The following is a 19,818-nucleotide window of genomic DNA, read 5'->3' as shown; positions in this document are numbered from 1 at the left end:
CTGAGAAAGCACCCTATTTGGGTTGAAGATCTATTCTACCCTTGAACAGATTCCTACTTATGGTTATGAATGGTGTGCGTTACCGCTTCGTTACTCATTTACCTTTCCTGGGACATTCTTAGTTCCTTTACCCGTTTCTCTATGTCGTTGCGCACACAGAGTAGTGCAAATGCAAATCAATCTCATAGAGCCACATCAAGTGGGTGAAAAATAGTTGCATTTGTTATATGAAATGGTACCACACGGTAGGTCTCGCGACACGTTAATGGAAGAAGCGACGCACATCAGTTATTTTTCTTTACGAACCAAAATATTTCAGACTGTTGAAATCTATTTAACAAGTAGTTGTGGAAAGCTGCTTTCATTCCAAGGTGGTATCGTAAACGTGACACTTCACTTTAGACGGCGTACAAGATGCGTAAAGGTTTTTACATCGTTGTAACCAGTGACGCAAGCACAGCTCAGTACCTTGAAAACAAACCTGCCAAGTTTAAGATGAAACTTCTAAATCAACAACACTTAAGTCAGGACTGGGAAGTGGCGATGACACACATTATTTACCCACATACTTGGGAAAATGTGCAAAGTCAGCAGCTGGACTCTACCCTTCTATCTACTAAGTGGCATTTATCGAACAGTTGATGACTTGGTCAATGGTGTGGTGACAGGACTCCAGTGTGCATTTCCAGATATTTATCTGAAAAGTGGAAAAAGGATCAAGCGCATCGGTGGAAGTGACTGCTTCTACATTTACTCCAAAGCTCAACATTACTACGAATTCAAGTTGCCTCCAACATTTCAAGTAACGTTGCCCAAGAATTTAGCTCGGGCATTAGGATACTTGAACCATCATGATCGGGTACCGGCTCTTTATCAGATCAGTCTTCCCACTGTTGTCCAACTGAATAAGAATCAGAGTGTGACCCTTACCGCTACTACGACCACTGTGCGGCGAGACGATGAATTGGTCTGGGGTATGTTAAGCAGACATTCATTTCAGACTATGTACATCTACTCTGACCTAGTAGAGTCCCTTGTAGTGGGGGATGTACAACCGAATATACTTCGAACCATAGTACCTCGTGGTCAACCTGGGGAGATGGTGGCACAGGAAATAAAGACTCTCACCTACCATCGACTCCGTACATCTGTATTTTCTTCCGTGGAGATCAATATAAGAAGTGACACTGACCATCTGCTACCATTTGCGTTTGGCACTGTACGAGTAACACTTTATTTTCGGCGTCCTGCAATTCTCTAAGATGTTTCTACCTATGAATCATCAATTTTACCCTTACCAACAACAAGTCATCCCCTTTTTCAACGAGGGAAAGGAGACATAAGTGTCTTTGGGGGGACACATCCTTATGGTCAAGGAGGCAATGGATTTAGATTTCGTTCCCTCTTCCGTACAGCCACGCCCTTTCTCAAGACAGCTGCCAAGAAAGTAGTAAAACGTTTACTCAATACAGGAGTGGATACAGGAATGCAAATTGCAAAAGATGTCATCAATGGTCAGTCTTTAAAGAAAGCAGCGAAAGCGAGGGCAAAGGCTGCCGGTAAACAGTTTCTGACGGGTGCTTTCCAGGACCTTACGCAACAAGGTCGTGGGGGAAGACTACTTAAGGGCAAACGGAAAGAAACTCCTGCCAGTTCAAGACAAACCAAGAAACGGAGAACATCACTCTCAAAGTTCAAGACAATTTTCGACTAAAGATGGCCTCAGCTCACCCTCTCTCCGCCCCCGGTGAAAATTCGAGCTTACAGTTATTTCAAGTACCGGTCACAGATGTGTCCATTCTCAAAAGTAAATAGGTGGATTATGAACCAGTTCAAAGTGGAACCAACCCTATCTAGTTTGTCATCAACAAAACAGAACTGCCATTGGTGGTGAAGATTACCAAACGAAATGGCGGGGATACAGGACGTGGAAAGAAATATACTTTGATCAACAACGCGCTTCATTCGCTCATCAAACAGTTTACCATCAAGTTGAACGATACCCTCGTCACAGAACAGTCCGACACGCAAGCGTACAATGCCTACATCAAGACCTTGCTTAATTTTACTGAACAGGCAAAGAAATCTTACCTAACCAAAGCATTGTACTACAAAGACACAGCAGGACATATGGATGTCGTAGATAACACTTCTGACAATAACTGGTGACTCAAGAAGTAGGGGTGCATTAACCAATGCTGGTGCTGAAGTAGGGTTGGTTGGAGTACCACTGTGCGATCTGTTCAACACCAATAAGCTGCTGCTGGACAACATAGAAATCAAAATCAAGATTGATCTAAACAGCGATGAATTTGTTCTCATGAGTGGGGAAGAGGCGAATGATTGCAAGATAAGCATAATGTCAAGCACTCTCAGAGTCCGCACAGTACGCGTAGCTGACAGTACCAAACTAGAACATGTTAGTATCATGCAGGGACGGTCAGGACAAAAAGCCCTACCTGCTATCTTCACTCTGACAAGGACCCCAACACACGCCAGAATTATCCCCAGGAATGTGCTGAATCATACCGAGACGGATCTCTTCAACGGACTTATTCCTCAATGCATCATATTTGGAATGGTTCGAAATGATGCCTACAATGGTAGCTTGGCAAGAAATCCTTTTAACTTCCAGCTGTTTGACATGAATGCAGTACGACTGACAGTCAATGGTGAAGAAATCCCTTACTCAGTGATAGATTTGACAGGTGGAAAGAGAATCGATGGGTACAATACACTTTTCTCAGGCAGTGGTGAGATGAACTGTGGTCATGGTATTGATATCGACTGAGAGGATTGGGAAGGTGTAAACGGCGTATTCCGCTTGGATACTACTCCTGCGGGTAGTGGTCACCCAGACCACCTGATACCCCATCGCAGCGGTAACGTCAATTTGTTCCTGAAATTTTGAACCCCGACACCAGAGATTTGGAATTTAATCGTATACGCAGAATTCCAAAATCATTTGGAGATTGACCGTAATAGACGCGTGGTATACGATCTGTCTCAAGGTGCTTGAAGATGCATACAACTCAAGAATTATGGCAAGCGTCAATGCACGATCCTGTACTAGCACCTGTCATGAAAGGAGTATTTCCAAGTGACAAGTTACTAATCGTTAAAACGTATCCTTCAGCAATGATTGCAAATACGGATCCTCATAATCAACCTGGAACGCATTGGATTGCCATGTACTTTGTATCGCCTTAAGAAAGCGAATTCTTTGACAGCTATGAATTTCCTCCTGAGAGCTACGGCATGGATGGATACGTACTGAGGGGAGCAACATACTACAATGACAAACCGATGCAAGGCTTAACTTCAGATGTGTGTGAAGACTATTTCCTGTTTTACTTACTTCATCGGGCAAGAAATGTGAATTTAAACACTATTCAAACTACATTTTTGCGATATGATTCACAGTGGAACGATTCACAAGTAGCACAATTTGTACACACCTACATTCAATTGTTAACCAATGTTAGGAATGAAAACGTCTCACAATTTGAGGAGCAAGCTTGTAAATCCTTCAAATGTTGGCGTAATCAATAAATAAAGTTTTGTTGATCTTAAAATGAATGATGTGTGCGGGTATAAAAGGGACATCGGTCAACAAGTTATCACTACGTTGCTGCTTTTCATTGCGAGAAGATGTCTCAATCCAAATGTCCAAGCAGTATTATGATAGCAGGGCCAAGTCAGTGTGTTTACGAAACAGTTACTTGAACAAACGGTTTCTTTATTTTAACGGCCTATTCGTAAAATTGTATATTGCTATGAACAATGGCAGGAATGTTTTAGGGACATGGCAGCTCAAGTGACATATGTGGAGGGTATTCCCGAAGATATTCCTAGTTTATTTCCTGCAAACTGCCCACCAGGAATACTGGTATTGGATGACCTAATGAGGAACTGCAGCGATGAGGAACTTATTCTGGATCTGTTTACTAAGGTGTCCCATCACTGTGATGTAACCTGTATTTATTTGACTCAGAACCTTTTTCCACCTGGAAAGTTTTCGCGGAGTATCTCTCTGAATGCTCACTACTTCATTGCTTTTAACAACCCTCGCGATACGCTGGGTTTTCGAACGTTGGCTCAGCAGGCATTCGCAGGAAATGTACCTTACGTATCGGAAAGCTTCCAAGATGCGACGTCACACCCATTTGGTTATCTTGTCTTGGATTTACATCCTCGTACACAAAATATTCAACAGTTACGAACAAGGATATTACCAACATCACATTCTTATCCCGTGGTTTACGTAGACAAGCAATGTCATAAAACAGAGGAACCACTACCGGTAGATTTCAGTTAACACGATGACTTCCTGCAAGTCACGTCCCACAGCAAAAGGGACAAGAAAGAATCAACGTGGTGGCAATATGGTGTTACGCTCTGGTACCACCACCCGATCTAAAGGGGTTAATCGAAATCGCGTGAGAGTATCCAAACAGTCAAAAGTCCAACAATATTTACCCTTTCTTTGTACTTGTTTCAAGAGTAATGGAAAACACCGGAAAGACATGATAGCACATACGAACAAAGCGCAAATGGAAGCCATTGATGAAATTTCTCTAAACCTCCTTAAAGGAAACATCGTAATACCGAATTCATCATTTAAAGGGTTGAAGCCACACAAGTCAAAGCTCCTCTATTTGATTCGCAAGAAACCAAGTCTTAAGCAGAAAAAAGGCAGTGTTGAATCAAAAGGGAGGATTCTTGTATGCCCTTGCTAGTTTGATTGCTCCTCTTGCTACTGAGCTACTAGGAAAAGTGTTCAAATGAAGCACGCGCAAAAGATGGTAATGGTACCTGAACATTTATTGCAAAGTATGGAAACAGAACACCGGTTGACTGCACCAGCTCAGCTTCCCACTTTGACACGTTTATATCAAGACATGAAGCAGATCATGGACTCGTCTTTACCTGAAGATCAAAAAGTGCTATTGTTGGATCAACTTTTGCAAAGGTATCAAGGGTTGACAAAACAGATGAAAACTGAAGTGACGGTGAAACCAACAGTGGTGATGCTTAAGTCAAAGCCATTACCTGCTAAGGAGTCTAACCCCAAACCAGAGACAAAATCTACCAAAGTCTCTAAACCACTGAGGGGGACTCCTCTCAGTACTAAAGGGTCAAAAATTCCCATCCGAACCGAAACACCGTCTTCCGTTTCAACTGAAGAATCAGCGCATGCACTCATGATGGATGCACCACCAGCTTCTAGATGTAAAACAGGAAAACGTCGTTACAAGGCAAGAACACCCTTGCACGCGAGGTTACGAGGCAATACACAATGGGAACCGTACTAAACTGAAATAACCTGTTTACCTAAAAAGAAAGATATGAAACAGAAGGATATGCTTGCTATGGTTATTGAGTCCAGATAGAGGCGCCAAACATATTTGAAAATAAAAGCAACTCTTGTGACGATGAGAGAATAAAGGAAGCGTACTGGATCTGTTTTGCGTTCTTGGTGTATGAGGATATTTTTAAAAAGAAACCGCTTTCATTGCACGATCATCAAAACGTGACGTCATGTTTGAAGGAGGCAGCATTGGATAAATATCGCAGCGATGTTTATTGGTTGTGGTACGATTTATTAGATGTGTGTGATGCAGTGGCGCCGTATTAACAAGACTAGATCGATAACACACAACCGCATGAAGAGCGGAAACACATTGAGAAAGTGCTTCTACAACCTGACCAGTTTTGCAAAACCTTTTATTATATTATAATATTTGAAAGAACCGGTTTTTAAAAACTGTATAAAGTGACTGTGACTTTGGTCATCAATACATCACTTTCAACTGACTGCTCCCAAGAAACACTTCCAAGATGAGTTACTCAAAATGTGGACTCTGCCTCCAAGACCTCGAAGTGATCAAACCCGCCTCTGGTATAGCCTACATTCGGTGTTCAAATTGGAAAGAATGTCCGTTCTTCTGCCCTGGAGAGAGTATCCATGGCTATCAATAATGCGAGTGTGACCGTGTGATTCCTGAGTACTAAGTACGTGAAGGTAGTAAGCCGCTGTTATGCAAGCACATGGACACGCCCACGTTAAGGGTGTCAATATAAGCAAAGAATCCGTTCAGGCCTTACTTTACATGTAGAAGAAAGGAAATGTGCAGACACTTTCAATGGGGTGATGAAATACCTGTGGACGCATATTCTCAAAGGGAGCCTCCGGTGTACAAACCAAGAGAAACTGAGGTGGACATGACGAAAACATATGGAAAACAGCTGCAAAGACCCAAGCTTCAGGCACAATTTGCCAGAATAGATAAAATCACTGATTTCATGTAAAATTCAGGACCATCATTCTCTTTGGAAAGTGTTTGTAATAATTGATGATGTCCATTCAATAAAATTAATGGTGTTCATACAAAATATTGTCTCGTGTCCGTTTTTGGATGCTTTTAATTTGAACAGTGACAAGGATAAAAACCGGTTTGAAAGGTTTGTCTAGTCTGCGATATTAAGGAGACCATTTTGAATACTGAATTGTGTTCAAAACTGGTTTGGTCTGGTTTTTCTAGGTTGAACTTGTTTGACCATGACGTCAGTGGCTTCTCATTGGTTCTCAACTTATCCATTGTTCTTTCCCTATATATTTGCGATACCACCCGGCTGGTTGGGCGGAACCGTACCACCGGAGCACAAATTACTTCACTCCAAATAAACATATACCAAACTCCAAATCATACATACCGTTGCATCTCATTAAACCCCTCTTATACCTAGATGGCTTGCATCTCATTAAACCCTTCACTATATCTACCGCATGTCATGTCAACTCATTCAACTCTTCTCTTAAAACCGGTTTATGTCACCCCTGAATCTATTTGAATACATGAATAAAATTCGTCTAGTCATTTGGGACATACTACTTAAGCCAAGGGTCTTAATTTATGACGTGGACTTTTAGCAGCCGATTCAGCTAAAACGCATCAAAGAAATTGGAGCATGGTGAAAGTACACTAGATTTTAAAAGAATTATTATTTATTCTACACAATCATCAAAGGAACTGTAAAAACGGCTTCATGTGCATTATGCGTAAGCTATACATCAAGCCACTCGAGAGCGGTCAACAATTGAAATCGCAACAAATCTCAAACCCAACTTCGGAAGGGGCAAGATGTTTTGATCAAACAACAATCTTGTTCAACTATTTGCTGGTGTAAAAAGAACTAACACACCGCTGTCTTGTTCTCCCGGGAAAGGTGGAATGGCAAGGAATGTCCTCAATTTAAAACGTTATCCTCTTTTTTTTTTTTTGCAATGTTTTTACTCTTCTCTTCGTGGCATGGAGTTCAGTGAAGCTTAGCAAATATAATGTGACTTTTTTTTTCTGTTTTGATCATGAAGGAGAAGATTGAAAAAGGGAACATGTAGGACAATATTACGTAGTTCACCCGCTCCCTGTTGTGTTAGGAGTTTTTTACGACCCCACCCACCCCTAATGTGCCATTGATGAAAATAAAGTTGATTGTTGAACGTTCCACCTTTTTTGCAAGAACGGTTGCAAGAGACATTGATCTGACAATTTTTTTTGCTGGGTAGTAGTTAAGGCTGAAACACCTTACTGCTTCCCCAGTGAGGCTCAATTTGACTCTGGTTCTCAGTGTTAACCGCGCTCGATTGGCTTGTTTTGCCGCGCCTCACGCATTAATAGCGATATTGTTAGAGCATGCTTGTGATTTTGTGAAGTGGCTGATTGCTAAGTGATGAGGAATGTGTACTGAGTTTCAGGTAAAACAATGACATACCACGTCAAGTCAGAATGGAATTACAGAATATTGTTTTGCGAAGATTCGAGCCAGTTTAGAGACAAGCAGAGTGGCCTCGTTTCCAATCATCCATTTCATACTTGTGGGCTTTAAGGGGAAGTATCACGAAAATTTGATGTCATTTCGAAACCCAAAAATGTTTGTCTGTCAACAGAAACAAAAAAAAAGTTGTCCAGTTTGGTTATAAATTATCACTTTAGTGCAATAAACTGTCGATTAGTGCCTCTGGCCTGAGACAGAATAGCTAGGTCGGAATGGATTGAAACTTGAAAAATGTTAGGCTAATATTTTTCAAGTTTTCGTATTTTGGTTTCCGAAATGCGAAATGTAGCAAAGTGAAGGTCTTATTTCACCATTTTTAACAAAAGAGGTCAAAAACCCCATGATACTTCCCCTTTAATGACCAGGCTTTTGATTAGAAGCGAGGCTGGAGTTGACTCTGTTTTGATACAGCATTGCTCTCCTTTCATTTGAAAATTATTTTTTTTTCTTATTTCGTATAGAAACCACGGAGGTTTGTGTCTACTAATTCAAAGTCAACCCCGGCTACAAAAACAAAAACAAGAAGGGCAGGTTTTACTGTATTTACTGTGTTCTTTCTAGCAGCAAAGCGGCCCTAATTAGTTTGTATCAAGCAGGAAATAAAATTATTATCTTACCGTTAATACCGTTAATTCCGGAGGGAAAGGTCATGTAGGGATCACATAGCCACCTTGAGGATGATTGTGGAACAGTCTCTTTAGTGGAACTCTCCCGTGTTTGTGACCTTTGCGGATTATGAGAAGGCCTTTGACAGCATTGATAGGGTAGTGTTGTGGAAACTGTTACGTCACTTTGGTATCCCTGAGAAATATATCGTTCTCAAACAGAAGAGCTATGAGAAATGCACCTGGAGTACTTTCTGAGCTGTTTTGAAGTGGTAACAGGAGTGCGCCAGGATGCCTGTTGTCGCCCTTTTTGTTTCTGCTATCCATCGACTGGATAATGCGGCGCACGACAGAGGCAAATCGTGATGGCATACATTGGACCCTCACAACTCGTCTGGAAGATCTGGACTTCGCCGACGACATTGCCCTCCTCTCCCATAACCATCAGGGCATGCCGCAAGCCGCGTTACCTTGGCTTGCAAAGATCTCGGCGAAGACGGGCCTTAGGATCAGCAAATCCAAGACAAAGGTGATGACGGTTACGACCAGGAACGTAGGTGACATCAAGCTGGATAGGGAAGCAATCGATGAAGTGGAGGACTTCACATACCTTAGCAGCAACATCAGTAAGTATGGTGGGTCTGATCGGGACATAATGTCAAGGATTGGGAAGGCAAGAACTGCTTTTGCAATACTGAGGCCTGTATGGAGATCAAAGGTGATATCCAGAAAGACCAAGTTAAGGATATTCAACACCAGCGTGAAGTCTGTCCTCCTTTGTGGTTCAGAGACATGGAGAGCAACCAAAGAAACGTCCAAAAAACTGCAGTCCTTTGTCAACAGATGCCGGAGGTCCATCATGGGCATCCACTGGCCAGAGGTCATAACGAACGAAGAACTGTGAGAAAGAGCTGAACAGGGGAGAATCGACATCCAGATAAGAAGGCACAAGTGGGGCTGGATCGGGCACACGCTTAGAAAACCAACAAGCAATATCACCAGGCATGCACTGAGATGGAACCCACAGGGTAAGAGAAGTCGAGGGATCCCCAAGAACGGCTGGAGGAGAATAGTAGACGATGAGGTGGGCAAGGCAGGCTATACCTGGAGGGAGCTCGAAACGCTAGCCCAAAACAGATCGAGATGGCGGGCTGCGGTTTCCATGGACCTATGCTCCGATGGGAGTAGCAGGGAACAAACATAAAACACTTGTAATTGTGAAGTGTAGCGGTTAACGGACAGCAGTTAACCTTCTATAACTCGCCCTTCTTCACAAGTCGCTATGGTTACAGGATTAGTTCCATTTGAACGGAGACGGAATGGGACGAAAAACATACATTTCAGTATTCTTGGTTGTCATCCGTGGACAGTACAGTTCGCTTCTCCACTGACCATTCAGAGAGATGGTCACTCGCATTTGTGTTGATGGATCAAGAAAATGTGGAACACGTGATTGACGCCCTCAGGTTTAATACGATGTTAGAGTTTGTGTGGTGTTAAAATGTTATGGAAAAATAAACAACAATGCTAACTCGAAAAACCTACAACAAATGCAATAAAGTGTGAAAATGCTGTTTGCATTTTCTGTCGTGTTTTTCATCGGTCGTTTTAACCTCCCGAAATCTATTTTCAGTGGTGTTTCTCTCAGGGGCTGATAAACGTCAGCTAATGCATGCATCAGTCAACTCCAGTAGTGTCCACCTTACCTTCCCCGGGAATTTTCGGGACATTTTTGGCATTGTCTGTCCTGGACGTTATGCCTAGCTCGACCCCAGGCATTTGACTGCCTCGTCATTTTCACCTCACAATACTATCGCTTTGTTTCCAATGATAAGTTTACCAGCAAAGACAGTAAGATTTTGATTAACTGCATCGGAGGAGGACAAAACAGAAATCGCAAATTCACAGAACGAACAATCCTTGCCACAATTCTGAGAAATATGTCTTATCCGAGACTTTTTTTAGGCGTGAATAGGCTTTCATTTTAATAAAACTAAGCCCAGAAGCGAAGAAATCAACGTCTCTTTCAATCTCACCGTGGGGCATTTGACCAGCTCGTTTGTCCCGACCGTAAACGGCCCAGTCTATTTTCAAGACAATGCTAATACCTTGGGGGGAGAGGGGTGGGGGAGTGGAATAGGCATTCCTGACGTACTAATTAAGTAACTGGAGGTCAATATTGACCCGTCATTTGGAAAAAGCGCTTCGAAAACCTCGGTAGCATTCGCTTCAGACTCAAGCACCTGCTTCCTTACCCAACCACATTGCCAAGAACTGGGTCCTTTTTGTGCAATCAATTTGTAGTATTTGAGACACAGGTCGTCTCTGAAAACAAAGTTGAATTCAATCCGGGATCCACGCAACAAAACAAACACACCATCTCCTGAATTAGTAGAAACGCGGCATTAGAGGAAAAAAAATGAAAAAAATTAGGGTCTTGTCGTCACCTTCACCACAAAATCTTGCATTTGGTCGTTATACGTTGTCGTTTTCCTGGGAACAGCAAGCAAATAAACCAAACTTTTAAACGTGCGTTTAGTGCCATTAATTTGCTCATTAGACCTTTGTTTTTGTGTTTTTTTTTTTTGACGTGCTCATTACTGTTTTCTCCGTATTTACGCTGCTCAGAGCAGCTTACTGCAAGCAGGCCAACGGGAAGGAAAAACATTTTGTAAGAATGTCGTTCGGTTAGGCAAAAAACAAAAAAGAAAGAAAGAAAGGAGCAAGAATGAGAACAAAAGCAACCATTTCAAAACTGCATTTATCCTGGAATGGTCGTGTGTGTGTGGTTTGGTGCGACCAGCTCAAAGCTGTCAGGTAAAATCTCCCTGATGAGCAAATTTAAGTGCCTCGGTTTGATGGTGAGTTTGTTACAACATTTCAGCGACACGGCCTGTCCGCGGCAAAAAGATGTTGCCAGATTCAAATTCAATTGTTTTTTTCTTACGCAAGTCTCTGCTAACGGGACAGAAAGCATCCATAGCTCTCTCTCTTGGCTTATATGAGGCAAGCAAGCGTATGCACGAGTTCAAGCGAAATTGACACGGATTTTCGAAGTGCTCTCCTCAAATGATGGGTCAAATTCTACTTCCAGTTTTCTAGCCTTTCAATTATATTTGGTGTTAGCTAACGTTACCACCCGCTAAGAGAGAGAGAGAGAAAAAAAGGTTCAAAACTGCTCTCGGGAGCTCAGAGAAAGAGAGAAAAACCGAACAAACACACAAGTAAGCTTTATGCAAATATTTTGTCATTATTGTAGGCCGTTTTCGAGTTAGATTTGTTGTTCATTTTTGGATCGATTTTGAACTCTATACAAACTCTTATATTACGCTTTGGCTACCTGTGTTAAGTTTACTATATTTGCTTGTAGCGTTCCAGGTTAGCATATATATGAATAGTTTCTACCGAGCTAACTGATGGCCTTGACACCAGAACAAAGTTATTATTTTATTTTAATTAATTTTTAGTTAATTTTAGTTAATTTTCAGCTCTAACCTATTTACATATCCGCGTTCACAAACTGATTTTTTTTTCTCTTGATAATGGAGTCAAGATGACTTCGAAACGTCGAGCCTTAAATCTCTCTGTAATTTTTGTATGTCTTTGCTTCAGCAAATCCCTTAAATTATTTCATTTTAAATACATTTATAATTGCTATTGTGCTTTTAATTGTAGCGGTCAGCGGACAGCAGGTGTCCTTCTATAGTCCATGCTTCTTCACAAGTCGCTATGGTTACAAGATGTGCGCACGCATCTACTTAAATGGAGACGGAATGGGGCGAGGAACACACATCTCGGTGTTCTTTGTTGTCATGCGCGGCCAGTATGATGCATTACTCCGTTGGCCATTCAGACAGAAGGTCACATTCATGCTGATGGATCAGGATAACGTGGAACACGTGATCGACGCCTTCAGGCCTGATCCAAGCAGCTCATCCTTCCAGAGGCCGAGAAGAGAGACCAACATTGCCAGTGGGTGCCCCATGTTCTGCTCCCTCACTGAACTGAATAATCACGCTTATGTGCGTGACGATACAATGTTTCTAAAGATTATAGTGGATACTTCTGACTTATAAATAGTGTTTTAACACTAAAACCCAGTACAGCCTGCGCAGCTGGCGGTATTGTAGGCGCGCGCAAATAGTTTTGGTGGCGGAGTCGCTAGAAGCGAACGGCGAAGCCGCAAGGAGAATGGGGAGGGGCACTTTGAAATACCGCCTGCACGAAAACCGTGGGTTTTTTAATAGTCCGCACACCAGTGTGCGGGAAAAACGGATTGGTCGAGAGAAGTACACACGTCAATCAAATGTTACATGATCCCTCATATATTTCCCAAGGGAAATTTTGCTTTGCTTATGACAAACAAAGCGTCTTATAGAATGGTCGACTTCGTTTCGTCGTCGAAAGAACAGTGCGAATCAATACGGCCATTCGGTCTACATTCAACTCTACAGAGAAGTGTGAAACGCGAGGTGTGATTGTTTCCTGGTTGTTATCCAAAGACATGTTTTCTTTGTTCGTTGCATTTGAAGGAGTCGATTCTGAGAAATTCAATGATTGAGGTAGAACGGTCCTTGTATAAATTCTTTTTTTGCTTGGGGACTCCTGTCCGGCGAAGACACAGACGACGGAAGAAGACGTTTAATCCTTACTTGTGTATCTTGATCCGAAGAACAGAGCGGAACTTCCACATTTCTTTCTAGGCCGGAGCGAATGAACCGGACAAGTTCAACTGCGATGAATATTTTCCTGCCACAAGACTGACAAACTTGTCTCGATAAAACACTAGACTCCACAATGTTCACACCAATTTCTCAGCAAAGTTCTGCTAATGCCTTGCCTTCACGCTCCGCGCGACCTGAAGGTTTAAATGAATTTTCCGTGGAAATGTATTCGGTACTTTTCTGAAAATTGCCGAATTTTATTTTCAGATTGACACCACACAACCTACAAAAGTCGTTTAATAGCGTTTTCCTCTTGGCCTTTTTTTTCCTTTAACTGGCTTTGTAGGCGTATTTCCCTTCGATGCAAATTCTGCGTTATCCGCCATGCATGCAACAACAACAAAGTGTAAGACGATCGCCTTTACCCCTATATTTCACGCGAAAATTGTCGGTTCTAATTGGTTGGTTTAATTGGGTTCAGTTGAGGTCAATGACGTGATAAAATTGGGCGGCATTCAAAATACCCAAGTTATCTGGCAGGCAGTATTTCTCGCGGCTTCGCCGCTCGCTTCTAGCGGCTACGCCGCCAAAACTTTATTTCGCGCGCGCCTACAATACCGCCAGCTACGCAGGCTAAACCCAGTAGTGTCCCTGACACCTATACAGGGCCAGCTGCAAATGTTCTTCAGTGCGCTTTTCGTGGTCCAAGCGATCTGTGATTCATGACCGATGACGCAACGCTGGGCTGATCATCAGGGATGGAGGTTCGATGACCAAGCAGCAACGTCCAAGTTGTATGATCCCTGAGTGGGGGTAACATCATTTTGCTTGTCTTTAGCTCTAACCGGTTCCATCAATCCTTTCTACAACTAGAAGTTGGAAACCTGGCTCGAAAAAAGAAGAATCCTGGGCTTTGGCTCAATTACTTTGGCGCATTCACCAGACGAATGGAAAGGAAGTGATGCCTACGCTGATTCAAGAAAATACACTTGTGATCAAGAAGAAAGGTTTGTAATAGTTCGCTTGAACCACTAAATAATTTTATGTCAGAGCCTGTTTACATGATACACATGTAAAGTAGTTGTATATGTAAAGGCTTAAACCCGGTTTTAGTGCCGAAATATTGTCCCACTTATTAAGATAAATATTAATCTTGTCGAGTGGTAGCTACTTCCTTGTAAAAGGTTCGGCATGCATCCGTGGTACTCGCCTAGCTTAGGCCTAATCTATAGAGCCGTTCTCAACTGAGTGTCGTAAAACCAAAAATAAAGCAATTACTCTAACCAATCACTACAGGCGCCATAAACAGTACAATAAACCAATCACAGATTCATATTTACCGGTGCTATGCGCGGGAATAGGCATGCGACCTATGCGACCAAGACACAGTAGCCCTTATGCGTATTGATGTCATGATTCCTTTGGTAACTTCAAAACAAGGCTTGGTGGTGATGTTTCGCGGGTATGTGAAGAGAAATATGGGACAGATCGTACATGGCTGTAGAACATTTGACTAAAATCACTGAGGAAAAAACCGAGTATTCCCGAGGTAAAAGGATGCTTTCCTGCCGAAAAGAAGCGAATTTGACTGAGCGGAACGAAACGAAGCTTTGTCGAAAGGTATGATGCCTTATGCGTGAAATATTTTGTTGATAACGATGCATTCAACTGAATAAATTCAATGTTTCTTTCAAGATCAAAGTTATATAGATGGTTTTTACGATAACGACCGTATTGTTTCAGACAAGGGAGAAAACATCACCCAAAAGCTGCAAAATCTTGGTTTTAACGCCACTAACATCGATGCCGTCCACAATGACTTCATGTTTCTACCTACAGCTGAAAGTTTGTATGCTGAAGATGGCTGTCCAACTGGCAAAGGACCGACAGGAAGCTCTAAACATATAACAGCCTTCTTCCTTGCTCTTGAAGAATTTGTCGGACAAGATTTTACCCGGCCCTTCCTGTCTTGCACGTGCAAGCAATCATGGAATCAACCAAGACAGAGAAATCTAGACACCCAAACGATGTACGAAATCTCTTTTTTGCGCACTGAGCATGAAAAGTGAAGAAATCACACTCCAAGCTATTTTAACAAGACTTTTATTCCATACCCCTGAAACATCGTCGTGAACTCTTTGATGCAACCAAAAAGCTGTCCAAGTTATGTACAGGGTTGTCTAAGCCGAGTGGCTTTCTTAAGTGCTGAACACTGGCTCAAGAGCAGCTACAACTGTTGAACAAGTGCCTTCAACAGTTTCATACAGTTCACCCCTGCCACCCTGTTAATCTATTTCCCTTATCAATTCCAGCCACAACTCTTATTGCCCCTACAAATCGAGTTCCATCCCTGTAGACATGCCCAGTACTTGCTGTTCATAACCTTATTCAGTATCACCATTTACCCCAGGAGCAAGATCACCAGATAATCTTTATACATTATCAGGTGCCCCAGGGACAACAAAAATGATTGCCCCCTCTGCATCACCAGTTTCTTCTGGTCCCATAGATTTAAATCCCGGAAGGCTAAATTGGTTACCTGTCACATTCCATCTGCCCCCCAGATTTTTAAGCAACAGCTTACCTATCAGTGACAATGTCTTCAACACCCCATGACCATCACCCCCTAAACGAACAATTGACCACCCTATCCCAGTTAGTCATACCCACGTGTTAATGGCTCTAGCCCCTTGCCCCCTCACGTGTCTAATTATATTAACCCCTCCCAGTGTTTCCCCACCCAGCCCTATACCCAGGGGCAGATCTCTTTCCATTTCAATGGCTAGTCTCGGTTCATCATTGGATATGCCAATCAAGCACCCACTGGAGGATTTTAATATAGACGAAACTTTGATTCCAAAAACATTTGTCCGAAGAAGTGAAGCTTCTATTTAACAACACAGTTAATGTAAACTTTGACCAAGCTGTTGCAATAGAATCTTCCACTCCAGAAGAGTCTGTTCATGCACAAATTATTTTCAAGTGGTCTGGTTATTAATTTCAAATACAGTTGGCTTGGGGCTTCCCTAGGCGGGCCTGTGTATGATCCCACAAGCAACTCCCCTATGGTGGCTTTGAAATCAAATGAATAGAGTCTGATAAAGGAATGACTCCTTTACAGAAGTACCAAGCAATGATAAAGCCAGAGCGTGGGAATAAGAAACCATTTTGTTAAAAAAAAGGATGATATTCTTCACTGCAACTGGACCCAGATCATCACTACTATTATCAAGTTCAAGGCAAGCGTGGTGTTTCAGGCCTGCGGTGGAACGACTTTGTCATAATAACTGACTCGGCACTTGGTGACCCACGAGTTCATGTTGAGAGGATCTACTTTGATGATACATGGCATGACACATCCTTGCAAAAACTAACTGATTTCTATAAACTTCTATACATGTGGCTGGGAAAGTTTGAAATGAACTGCCAAATCATGTTCAAGTGATAACTCTCGATGGTACAGGTTTAGAACCCCCCTAAGCCTTCATCGTTGGAATTCGAAGCACTCATTGATCCCCCACTTAAGACAAGGAATTCCAGCAGACAAAACTGTTCCTTATTAAAATCAGTGTAAAACGTAAACACTTTCTCATCTCGACTCAAATTGTTCACTGGGAACCTTTTCGCCTGTAAAACAGATTCTGCTGATTTCAGTCGAGAAATTTCACTTTCTAATTGTTGCTCCAATTCCTTTACTTTTCGCCGCCACAATTCCAATTTAGATTCTTCCACATCTTCCAAGTTTTCTGCTGTTGTGCTGTGAGTGGAAAATTTCCATATGCATGTCAACGGCATCATGTTCGGAAGATCTCTAATCGCCGGCTTCGCTTTTCTTCGATTGGTTTTCGCTCAGCTAGAGGCTTCCTTGCCCCTTTTTCTTGAACAAAGCAAAACTTTGTTGGCACAGACCCACTTCGTAGATTATAACAACTTGAACCTGGGCAGTTAATGAACCAGGAAGCTTCAAAGTGATCACCGCAAATCTTCGAATATTCGTTCTGGTGTGTTGGTTCTTTGAATCTCCGTTAGCCTTTTCGTCGGAAGAAGTTCTTGGACGTCTCATGATAACCGATGACAAGACGTGCTGTTTCCTTGACGGAAGAATTATGACACCCATAAGTAATTCACCAGTGAGGCATTTTAAACGAAAAATCGAAAATAACATGCTTAAACCTTTCCTATTCCTCTAAGAGTAAACAAAATACGAAGCTCAGATCACCACCAAGCCTCGCTTTGGTGTACGGAAGAAAATGTATGACGTCATCTCGCATAAGTGCTTTTGGTATTGCTTCTCATTGGCAGAAAAAGTGGGGCGAGTTTTTCTAACCAATCACAAAGCGTAATAAAGCAACACCAAAGCAAACGCGAAATTACAGCGACACTCGGTTGTAAACCGTTCTCAGTTACAATTCAGTCGGGTCGAATACTGACATAAGAATCGAGTCTGCACTTTGTTCCACTTTTTCCCTGGGTTCCAAAGGTTATTTTTCCACGACCAAGTGTTGGTAGGATCATGGCCATCTGAAGGCTGAACGTCACAATAGAAACGATACGAAACTTTGATTGAAACCGGTCACCGATCAACAAAAGCCTCTGGCATCCAGGATATTGACCCATTGGAGTTTATAACCACTTTCAGTGTTATATGCGAAGCAGAGAATAGCGACTATCTTTCGACAAGCCATCTTTCTATGTGCTAGACAAACAGCTAAAAGATCGTCTTAACTATCAAGCCGAACAATTTTTCAATTTTTGGCAAAAGAAATGACAAATTGACAACAACTACTGACCTAAAATGGCTGATAAATGTGTTAACATGTTAACTTTGCACGGCTTTCAGGAAAATTCAAACCATTTGCTCGCTTTCGATCGGCTCTGTTTCGTAACTTCCTGTAGAATCTGACCATTTTGTTAAAACGAGGCGTTACATTTCAAAATCGGCCGTCGATTTATCGATCTAAGATTGACTTCTTGATATTACCCAAAGTCGGTCTGAAGATAAATAAATTTATCATCATTGCCCAAAGTCAAGTTCAACCGTAAATAAATAAGTTGTGTTTACATTTAATACTTTGGCCTCGTTACCTGGCCTGTCGAATGATGCACGTCGAAAGATAGTCGTTATGCACGTAAAGGCCCGTTTAAACGGTTTCAACATTTGCTTCAACATGCGTTCAAACTTTGTTGAACCAAATGTCGGGGGCGTTTTGTCCAACATTTGCCCAACATCCGTTCAACTTTTTTTGAAAGAATGTTGGTCAGTCAAATGTTGAAACCGTTAATACGGGCCTTAACATTGAAAGTGGCTGTAACTTCTGCGAATTGCATTCGACCTGACTGAAATTGTTAATGTAAAGTTGGCTTAAGTTAAGCAAAATGCGTTACATGTTTACTTAAGGTGGCCATTCTAATTTCTGACCCGTTGGTAACATTTCTCTGAGTTTAGGTGACTCGACCCAGTTATTTTTTGGCGGTACCACCCTACTTTGAAGCTCTCTGGTATCCCCACCTTTACTTTTATCGTAAGTCTAACACATAGAATGGATAACATATAGATCAATCTACAATATAGCAAAAACATTTTGGCGATCGGAGTAAATGTCACGTGGTTATAGTGCTACGCCCCTTTGAGGTCTGAGTCGAAATTCTGCTGTTGCCGGCTTTTTTCCGTGAAAATCTCTCGGCTACACATAGTGCGCATTAGTGCCTTGCGTTGAACAGAGTTTCAACAAAATTGCAAAGACCCAATTCGAGAAATTTAGCGCTTTCCAAATTTAGGTCATAATTTATGTAAAAATGATAAGCAAACTTTACACGATTATATCTAATAAACTATGAGATTTATTCCTATATTTTGGGGATCTTTATAACAGATGGGTCCTTGCAAGCCAGCAAAAAGCTTTAGGGCCTTGTAAATGCGCGCTATTTCGAGCAATGCAAACATATAGAAACTATAGTTTTAGCTATTTGTTGACGCTTGTCAGTGTTTCATTGTCCTTCTCACAAAAAAAACATTTTCTTAAAAATTCGTAGTTTTTTTGCCTTCAAATTTTTAAGGGCCACAATTAATTGATTAACTAACTACCCGGATTCTAAATTTCATGGTCATTGAAAAACTGTGGCATTATCTTCTATAAGCCCAAACTTAAGTAAACATTGAAGATCTTTAGCGTTTTGGCTGAGTTTGTGCTTTGGGAGTTTTCTATTGTTTCGAGTCTGTCATGATACAGCATTCTTGTTCAGCACGCATGCAATGTCCACGCTTGGCTGACTTCCGAATGCACTCTCTGGGGGACTCTCCTGATGGTGAAATATAAAAGTCCGCGGTATTAGGACGTCCTATCATGAATCAATTATATTTACATCAAGCTCAATAATGTTCAAATAACTCTTAAAATAATGGACACTTACGAACCTGAAGCACAATCTTTTCTCCGTGAACTTCCTTTCTCACCCGAATAGCACTCAACACCCCGGCCATTTCTAATTAGAGTTTTTAATTCTCGGCATGATGTACACGCGTGGACATTGTACACGTGCTGAACAAGAATCCTGTATCGTGACAGGCTCGAAACAATAGAAAACTCCCAAAGCACAAACTCAGCCAAAACGCTACAGATCTTCAATGTTTACTTAAGTTTGGGCTTATAGAAGATAATGCCACAGTTTTTCAATGACCATGAAATTTAGAATCCGGGTAGTTAGTTAAT

General features: G+C 41.8%; 1 protein-coding gene and 2 pseudogenes across 4 annotated transcripts in view; all 3 read left to right on the top strand.

Moving 5' to 3' along the window:
• Positions 1-12,523, top strand: part of LOC146459363 (TNF receptor-associated factor 2-like) — a 61,432-nt gene extending 48,909 nt beyond the window's left edge. For all 4 annotated transcript variants that reach the window (XM_085089592.1, XM_085089591.1, XM_085089593.1 and 1 more), the window contains one exon: positions 12,120-12,523. In XM_085089592.1, coding sequence (XP_084945718.1) covers positions 12,120-12,520 — 401 coding nt within the window. In that variant the 3' untranslated portion in view covers positions 12,521-12,523. The remainder of the gene's footprint in view (positions 1-12,119) is intronic.
• Positions 412-3,577, top strand: LOC146459365 (uncharacterized; annotated as a pseudogene).
• Positions 1,717-3,577, top strand: LOC146459364 (uncharacterized protein F54H12.2-like; annotated as a pseudogene).
• Positions 12,524-19,818: the final 7,295 nt, after the last annotated feature.

The sequence above is a fragment of the Pavona decussata genome, unplaced genomic scaffold (assembly GCF_977016875.1).
Source record: "Pavona decussata unplaced genomic scaffold, jaPavDecu1.1 SCAFFOLD_219, whole genome shotgun sequence".
NCBI lineage: Eukaryota > Metazoa > Cnidaria > Anthozoa > Scleractinia > Agariciidae > Pavona > Pavona decussata.
The sequence above is the reverse complement of the archived record's forward strand: the minus strand, read 5'-3'. Positions and strand labels throughout refer to the sequence as shown.